At 42.8% G+C, this 22,952-nt stretch overlaps 1 protein-coding gene across 3 annotated transcripts in view; it reads left to right on the forward strand.

Moving 5' to 3' along the window:
• The window catches only part of gpat2 (glycerol-3-phosphate acyltransferase 2, mitochondrial), a 79,951-nt gene that overhangs the window by 54,988 nt on the left and 2,011 nt on the right, over positions 1–22,952 (forward strand). For 2 of the 3 annotated variants that reach the window (XM_085787372.1, XM_085787373.1), the window contains exons 10-22: positions 245–430; positions 2,161–2,259; positions 2,977–3,059; positions 5,558–5,688; positions 5,808–5,878; positions 6,123–6,283; positions 6,380–6,483; positions 9,547–9,731; positions 10,588–10,665; positions 12,096–12,218; positions 21,146–21,266; positions 21,410–21,478; positions 21,839–21,894. In XM_085787372.1, the coding sequence (XP_085643498.1) occupies positions 245–430; positions 2,161–2,259; positions 2,977–3,059; positions 5,558–5,688; positions 5,808–5,878; positions 6,123–6,283; positions 6,380–6,483; positions 9,547–9,731; positions 10,588–10,665; positions 12,096–12,218; positions 21,146–21,266; positions 21,410–21,478; positions 21,839–21,894 (1,467 nt within the window). The remainder of the gene's footprint in view (positions 1–244; positions 431–2,160; positions 2,260–2,976; positions 3,060–5,557; positions 5,689–5,807; positions 5,879–6,122; positions 6,284–6,379; positions 6,484–9,546; positions 9,732–10,587; positions 10,666–12,095; positions 12,219–21,145; positions 21,267–21,409; positions 21,479–21,838; positions 21,895–22,952) is intronic. The other variant, XM_085787374.1, reaches the window with a different exon arrangement.

Raw genomic sequence — 22,952 nt, forward strand, 5'->3', positions numbered from 1 at the left:
GTGTTCCCTGCAGTTCCTTTTTATTTCTGCTCTTTATCACGCCTGCTTCCTGCAGCCTGACTTCTCCTCCCTCAGCCGCCCTCCACTGCTTTGTTTTTTTGTATTGCTTATGTACATTTTAAAAATGCATGGCAGGCATTTTATGTTTATTGCTCCCCTGCTGCCAGGACTTTTCAGACCTTGTCTCTGCCATCTCTTTCTCCCCCCACCCCACCCCACCCCACACTCCTTCCTCCCTCCTCAGCTGGTACGTGAGCTGCTACATGAAGGCCAGGTGATAAGTGTTGGTGTGTCTGCGGAGTCTGGTCGAGGTGGCCAGTGGCTGGCTCGCATCAGACAGCTCATCAAAGAGGGATCTGTGCCCGATGTTAGTCTGGTCCCCGTGGGCATCTCCTACGACAGCGTGCCCAAAACCAACATACAGGTGGATGTGTGTAAATGCACGCTTGAAAGCACACACTTAATAGGAGCCATCTGTAACTGTAATGTCCTCAGACCAAGGGAACAGGTTTTGTTTTTAAACTGTGTGATGCACCTCAGAGGAAGAGGAGGAGATGTAGAGTAAAGATATAGTGGGAGCTCAAAGGAGCCGGTGTGTGGCAGTGTTCTAAAAACAGCAGGAAGTCAGTTACTGAAGTTTGGTGCAATGATTCGTCCTGTAACCAGTTGGGGCAGCAGCAACTGCTGTGGCACAAAACTCACAGAGGAAATTAATGTACATTCATATACACTCTCACTGCCTTACTAGTACTATTTGCATCAACAATTGGATTAGGTTAAAGGGATAGTTCAACATTTTGGCAAATTGGCCCATTGCCATAATCCCTATAGTTTTAGGAGTAGGTTGTTACCTTTAATTGTCGGTGCAACGGTGGAGCAGAGCCGCGAGCTGCTCAGAGCTACGCTACGGATGCTAATGGGATTTCTTGGTTTCTCTCATCAAACTCATCAAATACACAATCTAACAACTCCAAAGCACTCTAGTGGACAAGTTGTGACCTGCACATTCACCACGAGTTGTTTTAGAGGTAAATACAGAGACCGCTTGCTGAAAAGCTGCCCCCAACGGGAACGCACATCAGTGGTTTTGCATGAATTTACCTCGAAAACAACTCTGTCTCGTTACGTCACGTTATTATCTCATAGCGTGGTGAATGTGTAGGTCACAACTTGTCCACCAGAGCGTTTTGGAGTTGTTGGATTGTGTATTTGATGAGTTTGATGAGGGAAACCAAGAAATCCCATTAGCCTCAGTAGCGTAGTAGCTCACGGCTCTGCTCCGCCATTCTAAAAATAGCTTGCACCGACAATTAAAGGTAACGAACCAACTCCTAAGACTATAGGGATTATGGCAATGGACCAATTTGCCAAAATGTTGAACTATCCGTTTAAATCTGAATGTGCACTGATGATACAAATATTTCAGTTACAGTTTGAGTTATATTTCCTTAGTATCTCAAGTGTCAAGTCTCATTAGAAGTCATAGAAAAAACCAAACAAATCACTTGTTGCCTGAAAGTCACCATGTGTCTAAACATGTATGGGAACACTGCCAACACAAACTGACCAGAGCTAATCCAGCATACTTTTAATGGTCCCAGTTGTCTGAAATGTAAACAAATGTAGGAATGTAGGCCAAAGAGTCAGGGCTCAAGTAGCAGGCCACAGCAGCAACACTGAACTTCCTGTTTATATTCCCCAAACAGAAATTGTCTGCTCCATACTTGTCTCCTAGATTGAAGTAAGACAAGACATTTGTCATAACTTATTTCATCTGCCAGTGACGATCTAGTAGCTGGGAGAGTCTTGTTTTACAGCTTTGCTTCATCATTTCTCAGTAGCCACTGTTGGTTGATTAGTTGAGGTTTGCATTTCATATTTTCAAGGTGATGGCTGTTAGCCTCCATTAGTCTTGCCCTCTGTTATCTGCACTTACGATACTGGAGAGTGGGTGTTACTTTTGGTTAATTGCAGTAATAAGGTCCTCGCCTCCTCATTTTGTCCTGTCACTCAGACACAGTGCAGTGTTTCACACACACACTCTGGGACTGGCTGTTTATCTTAGTGCTCATCTAAGACCTCATTAAGATATAATCATAACCATCTGTACCACTCTAATGAATATGAATGTGTGTAAATGTATGTAATATATCCACACAGGTCAGCTTGAGCACTGTGCTGTGGGGGCTTTGGTCTGTTTTCTGGAGGAGACCAGCCGGGAGTGTGAGGATCCACCTCGCGCAGCCCTTCTCTCTCAAGGTGCACATCAGGAAGAGCAAAGCACCAAAGTCCTGATTGTCATATGCAGCAGTTGTTGCCCTCTTTTTGTCTTGGGACCCTGTAAATCCTTCTAAAGTCTTGTTGCATCTGCTCGTGAACATGATTGGTGAGCAATTAAACCAAAAAAAAAGAGTAAAAAAAGAGATTTTTTGAATTGATTTCTGATTTTATGAGAACTCAGGAGATAAAATCCAATATTTACATAAGAAAGAAAGCAAAACAAACAACAAACATTTTTTATTGTAAAAAAAAATTGAAATCTTATCCCTTAATCTTCTGTCCCATTAATCATCATTTTGTGATGCCTCGGATTTATTTTGAAACCACTTGTGGGGTTGTAGTGCCCATATTTGATAACACTGAATTACAGACAAGGTTGGGCAGGCATATAATAAACCCCATCATAAATCATACTGACCTTTAGAAACAAACTATGTTTTATAATTGTGTGTTATCTTAAGCATATCTCACGGATCTCAGCGAGCCGAGGCCAGCTGAGGTACAGATATAGCAGTAAGAATGGAGGAAGGAGCTGCAAGAAATATAGATGGAATTGAATGTTTTAATGTAGGTTTAATATCATTTTCTGAACTTGCTTAAGCAGCACATCAGTGTTGAATGGTTCAGAGAGAGATGTTCTCTGTGAGAGCATGTGTGTACATGATGTATCCTTTGTGTGTGTGTGTGGGTGTGTAGGAGATGTGCGAGTCAGGGCGGTGCATAGTAGATGAATGGCTCCCTCTACAGGACCTGTTGCTGCCTGTTATTCTCAACAACAGGTAATCAAACCACCTGTGTACATGCACCTGTATGCACAAGGGAGTGTTGACACTGCACATGAACACCACAATGGGATTTAGATTTGGATTGTGTTTTATCTAACATCTGTGAAATTGAAAAGTTCATTTCTCTTAAACTTTGAAGATAAACTTTTCTCTAAACCTGAAATCTGGCACAGATATGATGCAAGCGCTGATGAGTTTTCATCCTCTTAGACTCGGTCCAATTACGATCAACATTACACAGTCTGCCAGTGAAAAAGATAACAGAGAGAAAATAACATCCTTGGTCTGTGCTCAGCTTCTGACGAGCAAAGTGGCTTCTTCCTTAAAGTGTTTAATTCTTCTGAGAGTGGAAGCAGGAAAACAGCCTGAGAGACAGAGATGCTGAGTGTTAGATGAAAAGAGGTAGAGACAGATGGTTAGATTGGATTGTTATCAGCATATGCACAGTTTTCATTCTTTGTGCATTTCTACAGTATTAGCATGCTCTGGTAGTTAACGCTGTTTCTGACATGCTCACTCATTCTGTTTGTCCCTGTCTGCTGAGGGTTCAGCTTTTGAAGACCCTTTTTTGTTGCAATGTTATAAAAATACGTGGAAAACGAATGTTTCTGAAATGGAAATCAAACATCCTCACAGATGGTCATTTTACAGAATGAATACACTCACTGATTATTTCTTCTTGGTTAGGATGCACATTGTCACTGTCTGTTCTATTTGTTTATTAACTGAACTGGTTTGATTATTTGGGACTTCAACACGTTGTCTCAGTGTTACTCTGATTGGATGTCTAATATGTAAATGAGGATGCAGTTGTCCCTGACTTACTAAACCTAGACAGTTGAAGACTGGATTTCTGCTGAGGCAGCATGTGCATGAATGCATGGACCCAACCTGCCTTGTCAACAGTTCAGGCTGTTGGTTGTGATGAAATGCCGTAGGAATGGCACATTTTGATTCCTTAATATTAAGCAATCATAGTCTGAATGCCACAGTCTATACAAGTGTTGTTGCTGCCCGTATGCATCCCTTCATGGCCACAACAGTCCCTCCTCCAGTGGCTACTCCAGCATGATAAAGCACCACAAAGCAAAAGTGGAATCGTGAATGTGACTGTGAGTTCAGAGTCTTTTAGTTTCCTCCACAGTCACCAGAGCAAAATCCAGTTGAACCTTTGGAAGAAGAAGAGATTGGCAGTATGAATGTGCAGCTGATGACTCTGTAGAAATGATGGGATGCGGTTAAGCCAACATGAATCTCAAAGCAAGATTTCCAATATCTGGTGGAAGTGATGCCACAAAGAACTCAGGCTGTTCTGAGAGCAGCGGCCCTGCTCAGCATCAGTGTAGTATTCCTAATAAAGTTCACAGTGATGATATATCTCTCACTTGCACAGCTAAGAACAATAAATAATACTTTTATCACTCCAGCAAGTCTCAGATAAGCAGCTCATAAAATGTACTGCACACACCTGATACTGTGATTTTTATATCCTTTGTGCACCTGAGACTGAATGTTGAGAGTTGTTTTACCAACACACACACACACACACACACACACACACACACACACACACAGGTTTTATTGTTATAAATGTGGTGGTAAAACAACCACTGAACTCTCTTAATGGCTGTAAAGTGATTTCTTGAAATTCAGTTCTTGCCATACTTGGCCAGAATAATTGTAATGAAAGTAAATTCATCATAATGAGAACATTTTAATGTGCTATAGTTAAATTAAAGCATTTAATTTTTTTTCTTCCTTTTACATTTCATTGCATAACATCTCATTATTATTGTCCGTTTCCTGACTGTTACTCTTTTTTTGAAATTTGTAATCCCCAAGATTTCAGTCATGGTTGATTTGGCAACAACTGTGGTTGCTAGGGTAACAAAAACTATAACCTAGGTTCGGGAGAAAAGTAGAACAGCTGCTTTGACCAAAGAGTAACTGATGTATGTTTACTGTGCAACACAACAATTGTAATTTATATATTTTTTAAAGTCAACAAATTGTCCATTTTCCATTGTGGCAAATTCATGTTGTGCACAGCTCACAGTGACCATGCAGCTCTTCATCTCACTATTCCATCTTCATCCATGATTCCATGCAATGTTTAAACTAATGCCATATCACAAAATACAGATGCAGACCAAAATCTTGTAAAGCATTTGCAGTTAGCATTAACTACAGAGATGAGTACACCATGTTTCCTCTGGCTGCTTCACAACAAAAGCTGAAGCTCAGATAGATTTGCCCTGGATTGTATGGCAGATCCCATAACTAACAATTTAAACAACTAGTACTGTATATAGAGAGGCAGTAATAATGTAAATACATTAATGACTACTGAATAAAACATCCAGACCATAAATAGTGTTAGGAAATGAAACTCTTAAGGGGTAAGGAGTTTAAATGAGTTGAGACAACCTCAGATAAACTCTGTAAATCCATCCTGACATCCCTCTCTCCTCTTCACTTCCTCTCTCTGACAGAAGTGACTGTGTGTTTGGACGGAGGCGTGTGTCCTGGCTCCTGCCTTCCTCTCATTATGCATCTGAGCAGGAAGAGCCAACTCATCCAGAGAGAGACCTCAGCATTGCCATCATCCTCCACCTCATCTTCTGTGGGTTCAGGATTATGTGCCCCTGTTGAATTGTCAATGAGTCTTTATAAGCTGTTGTTTTAATGCTATGCAAATTGTTCTGCATTATCTGTGCGTGTTTGTGTGTTTTCTTTTTCTAGCTGCAACGTCCTGCATGGCTGTGATGTCCACCAGTCTGGTGTCCAGTCTTTTGCTGTACAAACACCGCAAGGTTAGAAGCTTGTGAATCTTTGTGTGTGTGTGTTTGCTGAGCAGCTTTCCCCTCGGCCCTTTCACAGTTAAACTCTGCCCTGGCCCTCTAAGGATCCATCAGTGCTCCAAGAAGCTCATAAACAGAATTGGTTTCCGTTCTAGTTTATTAGAGTGTGACAGTGATTTTCTGCGTCATAGCCGCCAGGTTGTGCGCTCACATGTAATTTTGGAGCTGAAAGTCCCCGCGCTCTCCTCCTCCGCAGGGTGTGAGCACGTCGGTCCTGTGTGGCGACGTGGCCTGGCTCACGGAGGAGCTCCTGTTCAGGAATAAAGACGTCGGCTTCGGGGGAAGTTTGGAGCAGGTTCTCCACCACTCTCTCTCTCTGCTCGCCCCTCAGCTCATCATAGCTGCTCTGCCGTCTGGGTTGGTTTTCTCACAGCAAAATGTTGAAGCTTATCAAATAATCAATTGAGTTCCCAGTGAAACCTCTCCCTCCTTCATCTCCACTTCTTCTTGTAGGAAGGACCCTTTCATAGTGGTCCGTCCATCTGCTGCTGCCACACTCCACCTGGCCCTCCACGCCCAGATCATCACACATGCCTTCATACAGGAAGCTGTTGGTGGTGAGTGACTGCATGGATTTAATACAGCTGACAACATGTTCATGTTACATTTAAAGGAATAGTTCACCAAAACATGAAATTCAGTCATTAGTGACTGACCCTCATGCTGATGAATACTCCGGAGTAGTTTTTTATTCCTCAAAGTGCATCTGGAGACCAGGGAGGCCAGTTTGTAGTCCAAGGAAAACTTTATATGAGAGTAAAGTGCGCATCAGGCAAATTCAATATAGGACTGTTTAGGCTGTAAAAATGTCCTAAATTACGTAGTTTGGAGTAAACTCTGGACTATATCCCTTCAGGACACTTGGAATTGCAATTGCAATTGCAATGGACGAGCAGTGTGGAGGAATATGAAATGATTTTTGTGTAGTTTTATGGACATTTTTGTGTCGGGCACTATTAACTCACATATAAAGTTTTCGTTGGACTACGAACCCCTCTCCCGGGTCTCCAGATGCACTTTGAGGAATAAAAAACTACTCTGGAGTATTAATCAGCATGAGGGGAGTCACTAATGACTCAATTAAATTTTTTGGTGAACTATTCCTTTAAGGCTGCCTATCATTCTGAGACCGTGTGTTCTCCAGACAGCTTCTTGTTCGTAGGAGGCCTGGCAGGTTCTCAGACTGTTGGCATGTCAGTATTAAAAATCAGTTTAAAACATGACATTTTAAAGTGTTAGAACTTAATATTCTGAATGTTTAAGTCTTACCAAGCTTCAAGTGGTGCCAGGACGCTGTGCACACACCAACAGATTTTTGTCCTCTCGATGTTAGAGACGTTAGGTTTTTCTCCCACGGTTCTTTTACATTTTCCAGATGTGTCAACATATGTGAACCCTCATGAAATAAGTGCTACCATAACACCCGTGACAAGAGTCCTCTATGGAAATCAGGCTGCAGAGTGATGTGAAGAGGCTGCACTTGAGCAGGAAGGCTCGGATACCTCAAACCAGGCACTCTCCATGTTGCAGTCCACTTTTAACAACCTGCAGACTAGTTAATTTAAACCCTGTTCAAAAAAATCCATTTTCCAGGAGCATGAACCTTCAAAGCTCCTACTCTAATCCATATAGTACACTGACATCTACACGGCTCTCCCTTAGTAACAGAAACCAGTCGTGTCAATCCAGTATACTATTAGTACAGTGTATTATTAAATAACTGAATGCCATTTCCTTCAGTTCCATCCAATTCAAGCTACTCACATTTACCAAAAGCATTTATGTGAAAAGGTCAAATGGTTTGTGAGAAGCAGCATACTGTACTGTACCTGTGTTCATATGTAAAGCTACTGTACCCTCTGTATTCCTCGGGCAGGAAGCACTTCATATTCTAATGTTAGTCAATGTTTGATTAAGTGTCTTTCTGTTCAGATCTGTAGCTGCCCCATTCGATGTAATGGTCTTGTGGTGATGATGATATATCACATCCTAATAGCTACTTATTGTTAATGTCAAGTAACTGTGAAATGTGCAGAAGTGTCAGATTTCTGTGGTCTTTTACCACATTAAAATCAGCTGGAGGACACATGGTAAAGAACTCAACTCAAATTCTTATTTCACCTTGGTTATTGGTGTGATGTTATGATTAATGTCTGTATTTACAGCAGATCATTTTCAAAGCCCTGTGTTCCAATCCACAGTGACGTAAACAGCGCTCCATACTCCCAGGGATTCATTAGGAATACACTGCAACACTCCAGATGCATATCCTCTTGCTCCATGGGTTACCGTGGCAACATAAACACCTTGGATACATGTTGCTGCTACTATACACAACATTTACATTTACACAACTGAAAAAATGTATTGTATATTGAAACAAAACTGGATGCCATGACAGATCCTATTCCACTGAAAATGTGGATCTTTCTACCAATACAGGGAACACCAGACAGGAGTTACACTATGTATTGTACATATTAGACACCTCACAAGGCTGGGGTTGAGGATGAACACATAAATCTGAAAACAGAGTGAGCTTTCCATCACAGACCTGATGCCTGTGTGTTTTATTACCCTTAACCATGACTTCTCCCTAACCTTAACCCAAGCCTTTTTGTTGTTGGAACTCAAACATACCCTACCCATAACTAAGTCATCTTTGAGAACTGCAATCTTTACCCAACCTTAGCTGCACTGGAGCTGCCATGTGCAGATATTGTGAAAAGCTAGAATTTAAAAACCATTGGCACTGAACATAATCCAGGGTTTTGTAGAGTCGCTCTGTTTTGGCATTCTTGTCTGGTAATAGGGTTGGGAACACAGCATAATACATATAAGTTATATACTGTATGGTAATCATCTAATGGCCGAAAGCCTGGAATTCAAATCCTCCCCAGATATTAAATCAACTCATCCTTGAGCCCCTGAGCCAAGACCTATCTGTTGAAGAAACTGTACTGGGATGCTGCTTTGTGTCTAGATAATACTGTATGCTAACAGGCTGACTGGGGTGAAGCCATCGATCACCATACTTTAAAATCACTGGTAGAGGGAGAAAAAAATAGAACTGTTTTGTATTTCTGTACTGTTGTGGAGTACAGAAACAAACTTTCTATGGATTAAAGTCTCTGTTTCTGCATGACTCATCAGCAGCAGTGACTTGATTTGGTCGTACAGGAAGTAAAGCTGGAGGGTAGTGGGCTGTGAAAGCCTCTGTGTATTAGACTGAGATATGGATGCTAACCTCAAGTGATAAAAACGAATCGCATCAATTATATTAAAGCAGTGATGTAAATAGCCACAAATATCCTCCATAATGATTTGTGTTCTGTGTTCAAAATGCATTAAAAAAGGAGACGCCAGCTCTGTTTTGGGACATGAACAATCAGGATGTCAGGACTTTCCCACCAGCACATGAAAGCAGGATAATGGGGATATAGAATATAAATAAAGATTTACAATTAGAGTAAATGGCGGAAATCCTGCATGACACAAACACTGTGTTATTCTAAGATATTTTGGTAGATATAGACAAAACCCTGCTTACTTGGATTAAAGCAAACACAAGTTATCTCATAGCTTATGTGCACAAACAACTGTGTGATTTGTGTCGGTAGCGTGCGCGGTGTCGGCCATGCTGCGTGAGGTGGCGGTCAGCGGCGTTAGCAGCAGGGTGAGGAGCGACGGCGTGGACGGGGAGGAGGTCAGGGGCGACATGGAGTTTGATGTGGTGCTGTGCCAGTCTGAGCTGACGGAGCGAGCCCTGCAGCTCTGCCACCTCCTGCCTCCGGGCTGCATGCCAGTGAGTCTGAATTCATATCACACACACACGCACACACCCAGCGTGTCTCATTCAATGGATGTTTAATGAAGCCGAACAGCCATTCATCCTGCTCTGCTGCCTCTCTCAGGCAGAGAGAGGTTTTTGGACTGTGTTGCGTGTGTGTGTGTGTGTGTGCGCGCTTGTGTACTATGTATCTTTGTGGCTGTGTGCGTACATTCTCTATCACACTGACTTCAAGGGCTCCGAATCTGAGCCAGAAATACTGTTCCTCTCTGTTTGGCCACCTTTCATTTCAGCGGCTGCTCTTTTCTTGTCTCTACGCTTCTCCCCCCATTTCTCACTGAAAATATCACCCACCCCCGTCAGCCATCTTTCCTCCTCCCTCCTCTGATCTCTGCTCCATCTATACTACACACTACACACCTCATGCCCTCTGTCAGCTGCTCTGCCTCTGCACTTATACACAAGTTTCCGAACGTCATCTATTTTCAAAACCGGAAGCCGGTTTTGCATTTCCGGTGGAATTGTACGTTTACGTTTCCATGGTTTTCAGTCATTGTCATAGTTGCGATAAACGCACAAATCTATTAACGCTGGATGTTAACACAGATGCCAATTTGTGTGATATCCATTGTTAAAAGCTGGTGTGATGATCCATGCGTTTTACAGATTTTCATTGAAAAAAAAAATCCATGCATTTACCGCGACTACCGAAACCATGGAAACGTAAACATAAAATTCCACCGGAAGAGCAAAACCGGCTTACGTTTTTGACGTTCAGAAAAAGGTGGATACACATATATGACGGTCAAAGCTCTGACTAAACCTTGCTTCACCACCCTGTTTACCCCCCCTCTCCCCTCTCTCTCTCCAGCCATGTCAGTCGTCCCAGAGTTTTGCTCTGGATGCTGTTGACAGTCTGGTGCGCTGTGGCATCCTGGTCATGGAGGAAGTAAGAAAGATTATTCTTTAACCGTATAAGTTGTGCTCTCTAACACTTAATACTTTAAAAATGCACTACTCACAAAAAGTTAGGGATATTGGGCATTCAGATTGGAATTTCAGAAAGCACCTAAAATGCACTCTAACCTTTACAGGTGAACTTCATTTGACCTTCTCTAAATGTTCGAATGCTCATGTCCAACTGTTGAATGTTTCAGTCCATAACATAACATGCTGTTCTCTAACAAGCTGATGTGATCAACCACAAACATCCCAACACGTGTCTGATCCATGAATTCACCACCACATGTTCTGCTTTAATGACAGTATTGAAACAAAGTAGTGTATTTTATTACCCACAGTTTGTTTCATTATTAGAAAATCTGGATAATCTGTTATGCACTTCATCAACATTTTTTTTCTAGTTATTCTCAGATTCTTGTACAGTAACTTTTATTTGCTTGAATTTAGTTTTAGAAATTTTTACACACTTTCTGTTCATCATGACTGTTTTCAGTTTGTCACAACACAGGAAAATGGGCCATAAAACAAATTTGATCCAAATTTGGATAGATAAAAAAAAAAAAATTTACAAACATGAAAAAATAAACTGTGTTTTAGTTCTCCCCTCTGGATGTGTCTGCAGAAACCACATCTGTTGTCAGTTAACTTCATGCTAAAAGGAAACATGACTTGATCCAGCAGCCATATTGGTCAAATACAGCCAGACATGTTTGAGCCACCAGCCATATTCAGTCAGTCAGCAGCAGGTGGAAACTGCAGCTCAGAGATAGATGGTCGGTTCAGCTCCGTTTTTCAGCATTTTATCAGCGGATCCCAGTAGTTTTTTGAGCCATTATAAAAACACTTTGCTGAGAAATGTGGACTGCAGAGGCAGATTTTGTTAGTGAGATCACTTTTGTTCCATCCCAGCTTTTCACAAAACCAAACCAATTCTTCTTCTCATCATGTTCTGGAAAATTGAATAACAACACATCAGTGTCTGTACTGTCACATCCAGGGGAGAGAAGCAGAGCTGGCTGGTGATGTGACAAACTGACTAGCAGTAAAACCACTGATGCTAGTGCTGTCTATGTTTCTTTACTGTTGTATTGTTAGGGGAGGGTACAGAGGGGTCACTGGTTCCCTGTTTTGGGAGCTGCCCAAAAAAAAATCTCCAACTCAGAAACAGTGAAATGTAGTTTAACTGTCTAATTCCACAATTCAGTAAAACATAGTTCAGGAATAGTTCTGTAATCTCTGATGTTTTTGTAAACAAAACTAGCAAAGGTAGTAAGTGTCCAGAGACACAAGAAAGTGTTAACTACCACTGTGTTTAACTCTAATCTTTATATTAAAAATGTAAACATGTATTTGAATGTACAACAGAAAGAAAGTCTGATATAGAGCTGTCTGTTCTGCTGTCCATCTACACTGTAGATCCCCAGGGCTGTTCCCATCTGTGATGCCTGGAAGAAGGAGGGTGCTCTGACCTGGACCACTACTGACGACCCCTACCACAGCGACTCTGACTGTGAGGAGCAGGACCTGCGCTCCTACAAGGTACAGAAAAGCACTGCTTGACTCTTCTGCTTCATCACAGGCCTTATTGTAGCACCAGAGATTGCATGACAGGATGGATCGATGGCCCCATAGGTACTTGTCTATAGGTTCAAAAACAATGGAAACACTAGATGAAAAAGAGCTTTGAAGTGACTTAATCTCCATTACAAAAGCTCCTGTGCAAATGAGTTGTGTGTCTTGAATGTCAATATGCACTTAGTGTGTCAGCTTGAAAAGAGGATTGACTATCATGACAGTTGCATGTGACGTTTCAGAGCAACACCAAGCAGCTAACCCACTTCCAAAAGGACCAGATAGCCTGTGCAGGTGCATCATTCATGAGCGCTGCAAAGCGATTTGGAGGTGGCAGCCTCAGGAGTCAGAACATGTAGATTTATTAAATAGATCAGTGGTTTTCAAAGTGGGGGGGCCGCCAGGGGGCGCTAGGGGGGCCTCAGGAAATTGGAGGGAAGATAAGAAAAAAAAAGGAAAGACAAAAAAAAAAAATTTTCTAATTATTTTTTAATAAATATTTTAAATCTGATTATTTTTTTAAATCATAATTATAAAATATAATTTATAATAATGGAACATATAATTTGCCATAGTCATCTTTCTGATTGCCTACCAGTCAAAACATCGTTCACGACGCCATGACGTCATGTTTAGACCTGGCGGTTTGCGCCATTTATCAAGCTGCTTTGCTCCTCAAGCGAGCAAGCTAGCTCAAAATGGACAGGTTTTTGACAAAGAACAGGTCAACGGAACCGACCAACAGCCCTGCTGTGGAGGACACTGCTGCAAAAAAACCTAAGAACTCCTGGCCAATTAAAATCAGAAGGTACGAGGCAGCGTACATTAAGTATGGCTTTACAGCCATACAGAAAAATGGCCATGATTGCCCGAAGTGTGTGCTCTGTCTGGAGACCCTCTCAAACGAGTGTTTAAAACCTTCGAAACTTCAGCGTCACTTGATGCAAAAACATCCGGCAGAGGCCGAAAAAACGGCAGACTTCTTCAGACGTAAAGAGGAGCATTTGGCCAGGCAATCTGCTGCATTCACACAGCAAGCCACCGTTCCCGAGCGGGCCCTGAAGGCATCATTTTTAGCTTCATACCACATTGCTCGTGCAAAAAAACCTCACACAATCGGAGAGGATTTGCTTTTACCAGCTACCAAAGACATTGTCCGAGAATTGCTTGGCGAGGATGCTGCTAAAAAAATCGACGCTGTCCCACTCTCGGACAACACCGTCAGCCGACGGATTGGTGACATGGCGCAGGACGTATCTGCTCAGCTTTTGGAGCAGGTGAGAGCCAGCGAGTACTTCGCTCTTCAACTAGATGAGAGCACAGACATATCGAATGAGGCCCAACTGCTTGTGTACATTCGATTTATTTCCCAGGAGAGATTTGTCGAGGAAATACTGTTTTGTAAAGCACTTGAAAGAAGAACCACTGGGAAAGATATTTTTCAAGTTTTGGACGATTACATCGAGTCTAACGGATTGAACTGGGCCCGCTGTGTGGGGGTGTGTTCGGACCAAGGGGGCAGTTGTCGGTCTGAGAAGTGAAGCTCACTTCCGCGTTCAAAAAGCTGCAATCCCCTCGGCTTCCTCTGGGGGCTGGCTCCAGAAGGGAGCAACTCCAATTGAGCCCCATGTTAAAATAGCCGATTTTACAGCTTAAAAAAACATATTTACAGCCTGGTACATTTCATTTTTTTGGTCTCAACCGATAGTTTCTACCCCCGCACACACTCTGAGGGGGGTGAATTTTTTTAAAACTCTACCGTTTTACTATTATTAGGTTTAAAGTTCTGGCCAATTAGGGCGCAGAACCGTTGAGTGACAGGTCTGGCGACCGCTGCTACGAGGCCAGTGGGCGGGCTCTCGGCCGGCCAACGGCCGCACCGCTCCAAATATGGCAAGTAGAATCCAACATGGCGCGGCTCAAACCCCCGTAGTAGCGGCACAAAACCAATATAATACATCCATGCACAAAACAGACTCCCCCAAACCAATGGGTGACGTCACGGACGCTACGTCCATTCTTTTTACAGTCTATGGTTCGGACGGAGCCGCGGCAATGACCGGCAAGATCAGTGGAGTGACCGCTCTCATTAAGCAGAAAGCCCCGCATGTAGTCGCCACACACTGCATGCTCCACCGTGAGGCACTTGTTGCAAAAAGGATGGATAACGAGTTGAATCAGGTACTACAGGAGGTTGTACAAGTGGTGAATTTTATTAAAGCCCGCCCCTTGAAACACAGACTGTTTACCCTGCTTTGTAATGAGATGGGCGCCCGTTTTGAGGGGCTGCTGCTTCACTCAAACGTGCGCTGGCTGTCACGGGGCGCAGTTTTGAACCGTGTCTATGAGCTGCGGAGGGAGGTTGGAGAGTTCCTCTCTTCTGAAAAGCATCAGCTGGCAGAGCGGTTCACTGATGCAACCTGGATCCGCAAACTTGCATACATGTCAGACATTTTTCTGCATCTAAATGTACTGAACCAAAGCATGCAAGGACGTGACACGTACATACTGCAGGTGCAAGACAAAGTGCGTGCTTTTTCCAAAAAGATTATGCTGTGGTCAAACAAGCTCCAGGAGGGAGTCACAGAGATGTTCCCACTACTTCACCAGGAGCTGCTGTCATGTGATGATTTGGGCTCCATCTCTCCAATGATCCAGTCCCACCTGGAGCACCTCCAAGGATATTTTAAAGACTATTTCCCTGACCTTGAAAACACACATTTAAACTGGGTTAGGAACCCCTTTTCCCCTGGTGTCGGTTCTAGTTTGGACATAAAGTCACAGGAGGAGCTGATTGAGATGACAAACTCAGGGGATTTAAAACTAAACTTTGAGGCTCTTCCCCTGTCTAACTACTGGCTACATGTAAGAAAGGACTATCCCACCTTGGCTGACAGGGCACTGAAATGCCTTCTCCCTTTTGCAACAACTTACTTGTGTGAGTCTGGCTTTTCAACTTTAAAGGTACTCAAAACTAAACATAGAGCACGTCTACATGTGGACAATGACATGCGTATGGCACTGACAGACATTAAGCCCAGGCTTGACAGACTGTGTAGGAGCCACCAAGCCCATCCTTCCCACTAGTGTGATCACTGTCTGTCACTTCCAACACACACACACACACACACACGCACACGCACACACACACACACACACACACACACACACACACACACACAAGAGAGGTTTGGTTTCTTTTTTCTGTTTTTGTATCATCAACAGTTTGTTGAAAGGTTTGTTATTCAGTGGGAATATAGTGTTGAACTTACAGAACCAAGTCAGTTTAATAGATTTTTTTTCTTTTTTGACTGAAAACTTTTGAAGACATAATGCAAGAAAGACAAAAAAAAATAACTCTTGCATATGTAAATATATTTTCTGAAGGGTAAAATGTATTGCAACATAGTGTCTATAATAAGAAAAACATTGTGGTGCAACAAAGATGCCCTGCCATACAAATCTTATTCTGTGTTGAAAACATGTTGTTAATATTATTCTCATGCTAAACAAATGTAATAATTACAGTATTGAATAGAGAATAAAAGTAACAAAAACGTTCTTAAAGTTGATGTGTGACATATTTTGTAGCATTGTTGGTGGGTTTGCAAAGGGGGTCCCCGGCCAGAAGCTAATGATTTTTGGGGGGCCTTGGCATGGAAAAGTTTGGGAACCCCTGAAATAGATCATCATCAATCAATGAACTGACGTTTTCTCATTTGCAATGCATCAAAGATAGATGATCAGAATTTTTATCAAAAGGTATTCAGAGGAGATGTTATTGTTAACAAACAGAAGCATGTTAATCCTCCCTGTTTCTCACCAAAACATTGTGTCCTTGAAGCGTTTACTTCAGTTGTTGCATCAGAAAATATCTTTAAAGTGGTGGATGCGTTGAAATCTCTGTTGTCTCATAACAGTTTGAGGTAGGTTCTTCACAGAGTCCGTGTGGTTCAGGCCAGCACTGAAGTTACTTCCTCCTAACTCTTGAAGCTAACTGTGCTGATTAGTTGCTCAGTCAGTCTGCATCCTCACTGCTGCTCTCACAAATGTCACACCCTCTTCCTCCCCAGCCTCCTCCTCTATTAGCATTCAGTTGTACACAAATTACACTTTTATGTGTTCTTGTGAAGTAAATATTGTGTATCTCGGCCTCTACAGAGGGGAGCTGTGACCTCAGGGGCAATCTGTCTAGAAGAGCTAGACTGTTTACTGTCGCTTGGCAACATAATGCATAGTAAATAGTATTGTAATCATCCTGATTTTAAACCCTGTAAGTCTTCAAACAGTTTCTTGGGTTTATGACTGGATCTGTTAAAGGGATAGTTCAACATTTTTGGCAAATTGGCCCATTGCCATAATCCCTATGGTTTTAGTAGTAGGTTCATTACCTTTAATTGTCGGTGCAAGCTGTTTTTAGAACGGCAGAGCCAAGTCGTGAGCTGGGATGGGATTTCTTGGTTTCCCTTATCAAACTCATCAAATACACAATCCAACAACTCCAAAACGCTCTGGTGGACAAGTTGTGACCTGCACTTTCACCCCGCTATGAGATAATAACAGAACGTTACCAGACAGAGTTGTTTTAGTGGTAAATTCATGCAAAACCGCTGATGCACGTCATCGTCGGGGGCAGCTTTTCAGCAAGCAGTCTTTGCATTTGCCTCGAAAACAACTCTGTCTGGTAACGTTCCGTTATTATCTCATAGCGTGGTGAATGTGCAGGTCACAACTTGTCCATGAGAGCGTTTTGGAGTTGTTGGATTGTGTATTTGATGAGTTTGATGAGGGAAACCAAGAAATCCCATTAGCCTCTGTAACTTAGCTCTGAGCAGCTCGCGGCTCTGCTCCGCCGTTCTAAAAATAGCTTGCACCAACAATTAAAGGTAACATACCACCTCCTAAAACTATAGGGATTATGGCAATGGGCCAATTTGCCAAAATGTTGAACTATCCCTTTAAGTGATCACTCTACAGATAACCTGGGCTCAACATCGGTACTCACCAAGGTTCAGAACCAGAGTGTGAACAAGGTTTTAATAGAGACTGTAGACTGAGCCAGACTTTTTTGTTTGTGTGGATGTGTATGTGTGGTGCGATTACATTGGGCTTTTATCTAAAGCCCTTTCCAGTTAGCCTGTCAATCACAGACACAGACACAAGTATAAGTCCTGCATGCACAGTACTGGCCCGGCCTTGGGAAGCAGCTTGATCCAAGGACACTTCAGTATGTGGACCAGAGCAGCTGAGGTCTGAACCACCAACCTTGAGATAACTGGAAGCTCCACTCTCCCTCCTGGGCCACAGCTGGCATGATGGATACGTTTCCATATCAGTTGGACTCTTAGTTGTATATGCACACAGGCCTTTTGGTTGTCAATGACCTTGAATGTTGATTTTTTTTTTTTGTAGAGTATGCAGCCTTTGTACTTCACCATTATCCACCTGGGTTCAGATGTGTACAAGCTCCCAGCTATTATTTTTAGTAGAACGAGTAAGAGAGCCGTTGTCCAGACAAGCTAGCAGTCCAGTTAGAAGAATACCACCATGGCATAAAATCATTACTTCAACTTCACAATCTCACATTCATACAGCTTTGCTCTTTTAAACTTTTATCTTTTACCTCTCTCTATCCAGTCGCTCACTCCTCCTCACCCACACCTCTCCTCTGCTGCCCACAGCTCAGGGGCTGAACAAGGACAGAACAGAACACACCTCCAGACCAAACAATAACAAATATTCCCTTCCCACCTCCTCTACTGCCAGTTGTCTGTTGGCCTGGATACATTTACTCCAGGTCAAGCGGTGTCCAGCTCTCAACAAGGGCCCTGGTCTTGTGTAGGTTGTGAAGTTCTTGCTCAAATACCTGAATTTTGAAATCCTGCTTGTTCAAAGATATGTAGACCCAGGCTCTTTATTTATTCACATTGCTCTTTCTTACAATTTCTCACATGGAAGCCCTCCACCAGCAACTAGCCACAACCACACACTAACAGGCTCTGCTCTGAGGTGGATAGGTGATCGTTGTCTATGCAGGCTGTGAAAGTTTTAGAAAGCATTGATTTTAGTTCTCAGAAAAAGAAGACATCAATAACATTTACTATGAGATTAAGATTTTTTCTTGTGAGGTTGAGAGAGCAGAAAGAGATTGTTCTGAATTTTATAGTATTTTTAAAGTCATTTTATGTCATTATCATTATTATTATTTATGATTATTATTGCTGTTAGCTACAATAGCATAATGACTATTGGCCAAGTGTCAGTTTGAGCAAAAATATATAGGAACTTTGATTGGATGGTTAACCAACCAATGAATTTTAACGCCAATGAACTCAGACACAGTAATCTCCTTGGGGCGACTTTCTTTAACAATGCACATTATTGTTGAATGATGTTGATATTATGTGCATTTCATCCATATTGAGTAGGTGTTTGCTAAGCAGCCTCCCTGGCCTTGTTCCTACCTGTATTACCATTTTTGTCATCACATGCTTTTTACTCCATGTACAACTCAAAGTTGTTTTACTGACAAGATAATGATTGGCTTAAAGTTTGATGAAATCATTTCAACAGGCAGCACAGTGGTCAGGTCGGGTGGTTGCCTCGCTCTCGCAGCAAGGAAGTTTGATTCCCTGGCCTTTCTGGGTGGAGTTTGCATGTCCTCCCTCTGCTGGTCTGGTCCTCTCCAGGTTCTCTGATTTCCACAGTCCAAAAACATGCACTAGGTTGATTTAAATTGCTCGTGTGTGTGTGTGTGTGTGTGTGTGTGTGTGTGTGTGTGTGTGTGTGTGTGTGTGTGTGTGTGTGTGTGTGTGTGTGTGTGTGTGTGTGTGTGTGTGTGTGTGTGTGTGTGTGTGTGTGTGTGTGTGTGTGTGTGTGTGTGTGTGTGTGTGTCTGTGTCTGTGTCTGTGTCTGTGTCTGTGTCTGTGTCTGTGTCTGTGTCTGTGTCTGTGTCTGTGTCTGTGTCTGTGTGTGTGTGTGTGTGTGTGTGTGCGCGTGCGTGCGTGCGTGCGTGAGAGAGAGTGTGTGAGAGAGAGTGTGTGCGTGAGAGAGAGTGTGTGAGCCCTGTGATAGACTGGTGACCTGTCCCCACCCTCTGTGCCACCTGGCAATCAGGCTTAAAGAATCTTGATTCATATATTTTTTGGGCATATTTCATAAAGTAGGTTGTCAGGAGTACAAACTGACCGGTGGAGTTCATATGTAGATGACAGAGGCAAACCATAAAATCTGTTGTAAATGGTTTATGAGTATTCATCACCTGAGAGACTTCACATTTCATGGTGTTTTTTGTACAGCAGTGTAATGACTAAGAAATATCAGGTGATTCCACAGAAGCAGCTGCACTCTACAATGTGGACTCTGCTCTCATATATTTCCACATCTCATGACTATAATAGCACCACACACACTGCTAAACTATGTTAGTGAGTGAACCCTGTGGATCCCCAGTTTTATAGATTCTCTCACTGCCAATGTTACTTCACTGAGTCTTTATGAGAAAAATGTGAATATGACAAATGAATGCTGAGCAGAAGAAGCTGGTTTCTTTATGACAGAGCGGTTCACTTGATGTCAGCACATACTTTTCTTTACTTTACTTAGGTCTTATTACCAGGTCTCAGGGCTTGATGTTGATGTGGTGGAATAGGATGAATACAAAAGAGTCCAAACCCTAACTATATGTAGTGACAGGGATGGTTAGGAGTGGATGGACTCAAGAGCACGACTCTGAGACAATAGTGAGGGAGACGACGTCTTTACTGATAAAGTTTCGACACAGGAGATCAGTCCAGGGAGGAGCAAACAAATCCGACAGGGAACAGGCAAAGACAGGGTCCAAAAGGCAGAGCAGGGGTCGGACCAGAGATACCAAATACACACCAGGGAAAAAATGGAACGTTTGACACTGAGGTACGAGACGAGCTGGCACAGGAGACAGGGAGCACACAGACTAAATACACAAGGGTGGCAGGTGAAACAGACCAGGGTGGGGCAGATAACCATGAGTGCATGAAGGGAACCAGAAGACAGGAAGTGGAACAAACATATGAAACGTGGCTCAAGACTCATTTTAAGCTGTTGACCGCCCTGCAAGGGTTGAACAATTATTCACACTCATCATCACGCAGACCTTTGATCTATCAATCTATCTATCTATTGATAAAGCCTCTTCACTCACTTAAAGGAGAATTCCAGTCATTTTCTAAGTAATGCTCTACAGCTCTTAGTCCCCGAGTGTGACCATAGGAAAAAATCTGAGAACCGCGACTTTGGCCTCTATATAATGCTCAACTCCATTAATATGAGAGAGCAGTGTTAACATGTGTGTTTTTATCACGTAGCCTACCTCTGTTTACTCTACCTTCCAGGGTAGACCTTACTAGTCGACTGTCGAGCTCGGGACTGTTTCCATCAACAAAGACAAAAATGCTAGGAAAACCTGGGTTTAGAAAGAAAAAAATGATTTTGGATGGGGAAAAAAACAGTTATATTCATATTGATGTTTTTTTCCCCATTTAAAATCTTTTTTTTCCTCCTAAATTCTCCTTTAAGCCCTTAACAGCTACTGGCCTGTGGGGCATGTTGCTTGGAATTGATGAGCTGAACTGGCCTTCACATGACATGGAGGACATACTCTTGTCTTCAGTCCCTGTCCATAGTGGCCCAGTATCGTAGAGATGCTGCTTTTAATGTACTAGAGAATGAAAGCCTGACATAAAATCTACTTTAATAGCTCTGGGGATCCTGGTACCCACAGCAGAGTGTGCTGGCCCAGCAGGTTTTTAAGTATCAGGCCTCCACATCCTACAGCTGTATTTCATCCTGACAGAGACTTCTCACGTTGTGCTCATTGCAGTGGAAATGTTGCCATGTCTGATCTCCGTCTCTAGATAAGCCAGCCCAGCCAGTGTCCGGAGATGCTGTTCTTCCTGTGCAGTATGCTAGCTGGACATCTGAGGGCGCTGTGCTGGACCGTGACAGCACTTGACCTCATGGATGCACCTAGGGCAGGTAGATGTACTTCTGTATCTTTAAAAGAGAGAGGCAGTTGTCTTTTAGTGGTGTTCATTTGTATTTGATATTATTCAAATGGAAAAGGGCGTGATGACTTTGTAGACTGTCTGAATGTTGTGCCTCCATTTCCACGTCCTCAGAAGCAGAGTTTCTGGCTCAGATCCGCTCCTATCTGACTGACACAGCAAGTAAGAAGAAACAGCACTATGGTGAGCACAGTCTGACATCTCCTTCTCAAAAGCACACACACTCACACATCTCCCCACACATGAAAATGTTTAAAAGCTCGTAGCCTTGCCTCATCCCACTGACTCTGTGTGGATTGTAACAAGTCAGCAGAAACAGGAGAAGCCCAGCAGCTTCCCCACTCACATCTTCTGCTCTATTCTTTTTCCTCTTAAAAAACATATAAGAAAGTACCCAAATGACACCTCTCAATAAAACACAGTATAAAAATTCCATCAGTCCCAATGGTAATGGCTTTGTTCTGTTATCTTGACCTGGTTTTTCTATATTGGATATCTGTCTGTTCTTTTGATTCATGTGTGCCTTTGTGCCATATCTCACAGAGAGCTGCTCTGAGGAGGCTGCACACACCGCAGTTAGAACACTAATAGACCTGGGGGTGAGTGACAGCCTCTATACAGTGTGTGTGTGTGTGTGTGTGTGTGTGTGTGTGTGTGTGTGTGTGTGTGTCTACAAAGAAGTAAAACTTGAGTCAGGACGGAGAGTTTAGGCAGAGTCTAACTCCCAGAAGGCTGCGGCGTTAACCTGTGCTCAGGTGAACCTGTGGTCGACCCTCCTACTTGATGTGGACAGGAATCCAACCTGATTTTGATGCAACAGAAAAGGAAGTGAGCCTGACTTGAGCCAGCCATAACCAATCATGTTGAAGCAGAGATGTCAGTCTATAAAGAGGCTTCACTGGGCCAAGGACACCAGTGCTTTAAAATTAGAGTTTGGAGAAGAGTAGTACAGGCAGGTTAAGGTCTCTTAACTGTGGCAATGTGATCTACTTTTAATATTAGAGTCTTTAGAGAAGAACGCTGGTGTTGTAGACCGATCATCCTATTATTGTACTTGTTCACATATCCAAGTATCCTGGATTTAAATTTAGATTTTAAAACATATTTAATTGCTTTGTGGCATGACTAAATAAAAGCAGAGCTGAAGTCAGTGGCGTACTTGTGCGCAGTTCTGATGTACATGTGCTTCAGTAATTCATCCATTTAACTTCACTCTTCAGCTTCACTACACTTCTGAGGCAAGTTTAAGTTTGTTAGTTTGCATCTGTAGTAATTAAAGCAGATATCAGTGGAATGTTTTTGTTAATATAAGTCCTAAATAGTCCTATTTTCCGTCAGCAATCACTTACATGAAGTATTTCAGCCTAAACACGAGTCTCTCCGTCACTCTGCTCTGCTGTAACCCGAGGAGAAAATTTTCCTTGTGGGATACAAGTGTTATCCAATGAGGGGAGAGAACGGCATGAAGGGCTGTGTGTGCAGCCAAGGGATGCGCGTGAATGTGGTGACGTAGCACGAGGACCAATTGATGCCTGACAAGGGCGGGGGCTGCTAACTCATGGTGCGTTCAAGGAAACTCGTACTTTGTGTTTTTCCTTCCTGTGAAGTCATACCAGTTCGATCTGGTACGAGTTCACGGGTCGGAAGTTACGAGTGG

The sequence above is a fragment of the Trachurus japonicus genome, chromosome 9 (assembly GCF_045865225.1).
Source record: "Trachurus japonicus isolate A0001 chromosome 9, Traja_1.0".
Taxonomy (NCBI): Eukaryota; Metazoa; Chordata; class Actinopteri; order Carangiformes; family Carangidae; genus Trachurus; species Trachurus japonicus.